This window comes from Phaseolus vulgaris, chromosome 8 (genome assembly GCF_051622355.1).
Source record: "Phaseolus vulgaris cultivar YP4 chromosome 8, ASM5162235v1, whole genome shotgun sequence".
Lineage (NCBI taxonomy): Eukaryota > Viridiplantae > Streptophyta > Magnoliopsida > Fabales > Fabaceae > Phaseolus > Phaseolus vulgaris.
This window is the reverse complement of record NC_143505.1, coordinates 49,972,441-49,979,952: the sequence shown is the minus strand read 5'-3', so window position 1 is coordinate 49,979,952 and position 7,512 is coordinate 49,972,441. Positions and strand designations below refer to the sequence as shown.

General features: G+C 32.9%; 1 protein-coding gene across 2 annotated transcripts; it reads right to left on the bottom strand.

The window, feature by feature from the left end:
* Positions 1–4,010: 4,010 nt before the first annotated feature.
* On the bottom strand, positions 4,011–7,018 carry LOC137823974 (2-oxoglutarate-dependent dioxygenase 19). 2 transcript variants are annotated; one of them, XM_090293827.1, is made up of 4 exons: positions 6,881–7,018; positions 6,325–6,560; positions 4,771–5,098; positions 4,011–4,403 (listed from the first exon to the last, which is right to left on the bottom strand). In XM_090293827.1, exons 1-4 carry the CDS (start codon positions 6,881–6,883, stop codon positions 4,161–4,163), a joined length of 810 nt encoding a protein of 269 aa, XP_090149953.1. In that variant the 5' UTR covers positions 6,884–7,018; the 3' UTR covers positions 4,011–4,160. The 2 variants fall into 2 exon arrangements, with proteins under 2 accessions (XP_090149953.1, XP_068485475.1); XM_068629374.2 differs by having other exon boundaries at positions 6,671–6,982.
* Positions 7,019–7,512: the final 494 nt, after the last annotated feature.

Sequence of the window (7,512 nt, the reverse complement as noted above, 5' to 3'; positions counted from 1 at the left end):
TCTTGGAAGATTCCCTGGAAGATAAATGAGCCATAAAAATTGCACAAAGAGAACAAATAATTAGTGAAAGACAAGTTAATAACTCTTGTTGAAGATGGATGTTGCCTCTTCAAGACAAAGTGTTTGATGAAGCCAAATGTGCATTTTTCTTTAGTGTTTGTGTTTTGCTTTAAGGATGTCTTAGGTATAGATTAGAGGTTGTTTAAAGTAGGCTTTTTGCAGGGTAACTCACCTCTTAACCTCTGACCATGTGATAAGAGCAAGCACAAGTTTTATGAAAATGTTTTTCACATGTTTTGTAAAAATATCTTTTACTGCATAGAAAATGAATCTGTTCTTTTCTAAATGAATAGATTCTTTTCTTTAACTGATGCCTTGATTAAGTGTATTTGAAAATCATGTTTTATGCATCATGTATCTTAACTAAGTTTTCATTCCTTCAAAACGACTGTGTTTCACTTGTTAAAGAGTTCTTATTATCGTTTTGAAAATGAATCTGTTCTTCTGTAAATGAATAGATTCTTTTTAGTCTGGTGCCATGTTTCTCTTAAAAGGTTTTTCACGTTTTATCCTTGCACCAGGAAGTGTGACTAAGTCTCCTACATATAACAAAATCTCTCACTGCCTTTGAAAATAAATCTGTTCATTTTATTTTCAATCTGTTCTTTTTGTAACAACTTTAACTATTTTTTGAAAGTTTGTTATAAAATGTTTCCTATAAAAAGAGAGTTTGTTCTGGCTTTAAAAAGTTGTTCATATCATTGAGAAAACTGGTCTTACAACAGAGAAATAAGAGATTTCAGAGGATTAGCATGAGTTCTTGAAAGATTTTTTTAAATCACAAAGTGTGCTTGTTCTTGTTTGGTTCTAAGGCTTGGCTAGAGGTGCTGTCATTGTGTGAGCAATCTGTTCTACTGATCTAAGGCATATTTCTACATTCTCTATCAGGTGTATTCGTTTCATATTTCATTTCCTGTAAAGTGTGGTTGTAAACTCTTCTTGATAGGGTTTCTTGAAGAGTTGTGTGTGCTGGAATAGTGTTTTTCAGCAAGGTGTGCCATGCTCTTGTAGGGTTCAAAAACAGTGGTTTTTGTAATTGTTTTGAATTGTGGTTTAGTGGATTTCAACTTGGATTAGGTGGAGACTGAATGTAGCTCACTTGAGTGAACCAGTATAATTGTTTTGTATTGATTCTCTCTTAATCCCTGCACTCAATAATCGCTGGTCAAACTAATCTGTCAAGAAATAAATCTATTCAATTGTGTTTGAATCTGTTCTTTCTGGGTACGTGTATACTGTTCTTGATTTTCTGGAAAACCATCTGAAGAACTTCTATGTAAATCTGTATGTGCTGTGAAACATAATTGGAATTCATGTTTTGTAAAAGTAAACTCAATCTGTTAATTGGTTTAGAAACAAGAATTGTTTTTGTCTTCAAGGGTTGTGATTAATTGTTTAGTCCTCTGATTTTATTATGTGGAAATCAATTTGAACCTTGCATGCAAATCATCTTGCCCAACGTTTGAAATCACAGCACTGTGTTACTGTTTCATTAAAGAGAATAAGAAAAATAAATCCATTCATTGCTAAATAAATGGATTTATTTGTCTCTGTCCTGTGATAAAATCAAATTTGTGCGAAAGTTTTAAAAGCTCAATTGACCCCCCCCCCTCTTGAACTTTGACACTATTGAACCCAACAACTCTCATCACTTGTGTCACTCTTTTGTATAACAAAGAAGAGAATTGAACAAAACTCAAAAAGAAATTTATCTCAACAAAGGTCTATCTTGGTGTTTCAAGCTCTCAAATGAAAAAGGACAAAACCCTTATCACTTGATCTTAAAAGAACCACCACAAGACTAAAGAATTTTAAAAGACAAACAAGAAAAGATCAAAACAAAGAAGCTAAACCAAGTTGGAAACAGAGATGATTACAAAACTTTAAAGAAAGACAAACAAGAAAAGCACACAAAAAGACTCTAAGACACTTACTAAACCTTTAACAATGAAGTTTTCTTTTCTTTAGAAATTGTCAAAGCAAAAGGATAAAAATTCCACAATGTTAAAATCAATTTGCCAAATAAAATGAATCCACTATTTTGTTTTGGAAATGTTGCTTCTGAAAAGATTAGAACAAACAATTTGCGTAACTTCTCTTCTTCTTTGTTTTTTTTTTATACTTGTTTTTGGTTTATGGAAATAAGATGTCCATAATTTTTGTCATGCATGTTTTCATTTACTAGGGTGTGAAAGGACAAAGGAAAATCTTATTGCCTTGTGAATGAAAGTTATTTTGTTGGTAAGGCCATCATGGATTGTATGTTTGTCAAATTGCCATGACTTGCCAAGTAAATAGGTTCAACTTTCATAGAATGTCATACAAAATATTTTCTTGATAATTGCCTATAGAAATTGGAATACTCACTTAGTCTTTAACCACTATCCCCCCATCATCCATGATCCATTGAAGTTTGTAAGTTTTTGGATGTGGTATAGTGGTTAGAGCCAACTTGTGCACCAGCCTAGAGCTACAAAAATTAACAAAAGCCACTATCCATAATTACAGAACAAATGTTTTTAAAAACTTTGTAGCGTGTGTGAATAAGTTCTCTCGTTGAGATTGTTCAAGCTCAACATGGATTTCTTCTTCAAATTTTAGAACTTCATCCTCACTAGATGAAGATGTTGATTCGTCCTGGCTTTATATGCCTTTGTCTTTTAAAACCATGAATTTCTTATTGGGACACTCATAAGCATAATGTCCTCTTCAAAGATAACAAAAGTAGTGGATGTCTCGTGTCCTAGATTCCTTTGAGAATTCCTTTTTATACCTTTCATTTTGTTCCTTTTCTTTATTTTTTCCTTTTTTCTTTCCTTTCCCCTAGATTCCTCATATTGAGACTTGGAGGGGTGACCCTCCCTTTTATGTTCTTTCTTGAGATATGATGTGTTGGGGGTAGTCTTTCTTAGTGGTAGACCTTCGACTAAGCTGATTTCTACCCTAACACATAGTTGAACTAGATCATCGAGGTCATGACATGGAAACAACTTAACCCTATCCCTAATCTCATAATTGAGACCACTCTAGAACATTGCCATGGTGATCCTAGGTTCCACTCTAATATTTGCCCTTATCAACGACAACTCAATTTTTTGCTATATTCTTCTACAAACATATCTCTTGGTGGAGTCTTTGGTGTTTATCCATCAACTCCTTATCATAAAAGGAGGGATGACCTTTTCTTACAACTGCCCAAAATTTGTTCTAGTACTGGACTTGGGGCTTATTGTGAATCCTAAAATCTCTCACTAAGATTTTTCACCAATACGTGGTTGGTCCCCAAAAGGTTAGAGTAGCCAAGGACATTCTTCTCTCTTAGTCTACTCGGTGGCACTCAAATATTTGCACTACCTTCATCTCCCAATCTATGTAATCTTCTACTTTTTTTTTCCGTAGAATGGGGAAAGGTCTACCTTAGATTCCTTAGAAAATGTGGGATGTCTAGACTTATGATACATAAGGGTTGTTGGTAGTAGTCAACATTATGATGACCACTAAACACCCTATCACTTTGAGAATAAGGATCATCATAATCGTCTCTTCTCCTACCAAACCTTCTCAATATTTGCTCTTAGTTTTTTCTTGATTATTTATGAATTGAACAAACATGTCCTTCAATTCAGCTATATCTTTTTTTTTTTCATCCAAATTTTCTCTTGATATTTGTAGGGTCGTGAAGTTTCCTAATTTTGTGTGATTATATTTGGAAGATTGTTAGTGGATGGTCCAAACATTAGAAAGTCCCCGTCCAAATCCTTCTCTTGATCTTTGCAAGATTGTAAAAGTTTCCTAATTTTATGTGGTTATATCATTTTCTTTTACAGCACCATGATTTACATTTCTTGCATACACATTACCAAATTTCCCACTCAGACTAGTCCAACTATTTAATCGGGCAGAACAGGACATGGACTTTAGACAAATGAACCAAAGGAGAACCATGACCATAACTGGAAGTGGATCAATGCATATTCATCTACACTTATCTAAATTACATCCCAAGCACATAAGTTTTAAAATGGAAACTAAATGTTGAAACACAAACACATATAATCGAGATGCAAGAAAGGCATGAATGGTACTCAACGATTTCTTATTCAAATCCGAATATGATCCAAGCAGGACCTTCTGTGGAGTTCATGGCTTTGCTGAAACTGAATGTAATCTCCATATTTGATGGCACGGTATGCTTCTGGATTATCATCGCCAACAAACTCTGGTGCAGGACCCACAATGGTCTCAAGCTGAGCTCCGTGTGCTGTGGCAATGGAAATTCTAGTGCCTTTTGTGTTCACTACTGCACGATGAAGAACGCTCTTGTATTTCCCATTAGTCAGTATCTGAGACCACAAGAAAAATACTCATTCATTTGTTTTTCAATGTTGATTCATGTTTACCAAATTTCCTATTCATGTATACATGTGTACTAATTATTATCTTTTATAATTAATAAATGGTTGTATGGTTTTTCGTAATAATAATTTATGTTCTCTTTCCTTTGAATACAAGTGAAAACAATTAATTTTGAAGCCCTTGAGAAAGTTAGCTGACATAATTCAATTTTATGGATCTCAATTAAGTATTAACTTTTTTTTTTCTGAATAATTGAAACTTGATATTATCAATAAAAGGACTGAAAAATAAAAGTATCATTAAATGAAAAGTTTGAAAGAATGATAATATTAAATAAGATAAGATTTGTTTTACCTCCAGGTGATCTCCAGTGTTGACAAGAAAGGAGTTGGGTAAGGGGTTGACAGGAATCCACTTGCCTTTGTGTTGAATTTGAAGCCCACCAAGCTGGTTTTGCAGGAGAAGGGTTAGAAGCCCATGGTCTGTGTGTGCCGGAAGACCCATTGTAAGTTCAGGCTGAGGGCATGGTGGGTAAAAGTTGGCAATTAGCAACTGGGTCCCCAACTCTACATTCAACCTTTTAAGTATGTAGTTTTCTTCAAGGCCCAAGCTTCCACATATTCCTTTTAACAACTCTCCAACCACTTCCCTGCTCTTTCTTATGTATTCATCCACAGTTTCACTGCAAACAATATTCAACCACCAAAACAATCACTAACCATTAAACCTATTCTTTTCTACTAGTTTGATTGGTTGAGCTCAAGTGAACTCAAGTCCTAAACAATATACGATTATTGGGGTACTCGAATAAGCCTTTTGGTCGAGGTTTAAAGAAAATAATTTTTTCCTAGTTAAGGGTTAAGGGAATCTTTATTTTTCAAAAACCGCGTTAATGCTCCAACTTCAAGTCCGTTGACATAACATCGCTAGGGTCAATTACCGTATCCGAGGTATTGGAGTAACAATGTGTGCTGACTCGTCCCGCGTTTAGCCCTCAAAATGTGGGTCAGGTTGGTCCGTCACGCACAAGGAGTGCAAAGGTCATTTCACTGGTCATCCCATGTAAGAGGTAGCATGCATCAGAAAAATATTTTTTAAATTAAAAATTAATTATAAAAAAATATTTCTTCTGCTGAGGAATTAAAATTTCATCTTTGTTTTAATTCATTCAATTAAAATAAAAAATATAAAGACATTTAAGTATGAGAATTGTTAGAAGACTTGATTAAAAATAATTAAAATTTTATTTTGCATATACTTTTCTTCTATATGTATGTAAATGTCTGAGAGTACTTTATCAAAGTTTTGTTACAAAATATTTTAATGAAATCTCATCTTTATATTATTTTTTTATTAACAAATTTTAAATATAAAACTTTACTTAAAACTAAATCCACTCTTATTTTCAATATTAACTTCTTTAGATAATTAAAATAAAATATATTTTCTTTTGTACAATAATTTTTTTTAAAAATAAAATAAAATAAAATAAAGGTCACACTGGATTAATAATGTGTGAGTGAGATATGATCTTTTTTGTAGAAAAAATAAAATAATTATTTTTATTTATACGAACCAATGGACCAATCTGTCTCGTTCCGGTGTTGGCCGCATGAACTACGGATTATGTAGGAGGGGCTAGATTAGTGAGTCCGCCTCACACTTTTAGTATTGTCATCCCTAAGTATTGTTTGTTTAGTAACTTAGATCTCCGTTACCATTTTATTATTAAAAAAGTGACTAAGGGAATTAAATAAGAAAAATTATATAAATTATATTTGACCTAAATTTTTAAGTTGTGTATTATTGGACGTAAAGGGAACAATAGAAAATGTAAATAAGATTTGTAGAAAATGTAGATAAGATTTGCTTTGTATAAAATAAATATATTATCTTTGTTTTGTATACCTAAAACCAGGGGGTTTGGAGGGGACATGAAGGTGTGGGTGAACATGGCACTTGAGATAATCTCTCCAGAAAAGGGCTTTGTCCACCATGACATTGAAGCTTGTCCCATATCTTATTGGATCAAGCACCTTTTCTCCTGCGTACTCCTTTTTTTCTTCCTCACTCAGATCAAAGAAGCTCTGGGTTGCTCTAAGAATCTTCTCCCTTAGTGTCTCCGGCACACAGTGATTGATTAGCTATATAAAGAAGTTCAAAGTTAGCATTAAAACAAAAGTTGCATGCATGAGGAAAGAAACTCCAATATGCAGAAGATGCAAGGTTTAAGCTTAAATATGATCGAGAATACCATGAAGAAACCCCAATCACGGCAAGCATCGCCTAGTTGTTGGATTGCCTTGGAGCGTTCAATGGGATTGGAAGAGGTGAGTTGAGAAAAATCAATGGTGGGAATATTCTCTGTTTCATACAACATGGAATCTTCGGGGCTTTTAAGGCTAATGTAGTTGGAGGGAACCAACCTCATACAATTGGATTCAACTAATTCCTTAACACTTACCATTGTTAGTTTCTTCTGATAATGCTCCGTCTCGGTATGAATGGCAGAATGGAGCAAGTTTGGTAGAAGGCTGCCTAGTTACATCTCAGTTATAGGGTTTTATATAGATAAGGAACCTAATCCGGAGTAGATAAGAATACTAATGCAAAGGAGAAAAGTTTCTTTAATACCATATATACACTTAACAAACACTAATAATAATATAATAATATTTTGAATTAAAAAATAAAATTAAAAAAATTAATTTATTAATGTATAAAATGTATGTTTTCACGGTTATAATGTCAATATATTAATAATATCAGTATATCAGCACCCAATAAAAAAAGGTTTTATAAGTGTTAAATGAATATACCAGTGTAAGGTATTATTGTTATTTTCATTTTGACACTTTTTATGAGTAAGACTACTTTGTCACTTAAAAAAATACTTTTATTTCACATGTCATCATATTATTATTTTAATTATATTTTTTTTTTTATATTTGAATATAAAATATTAATATATATTATTATATTATTAAAATAAGTTATAAAGTGGGAATGTTTTGTTTGATATGGTGTCATACTTTTTTTTAATAGCAGAAGCCAACTTGGCACATGGAGTGTTATGGTACGTGGTTCTTATACAGC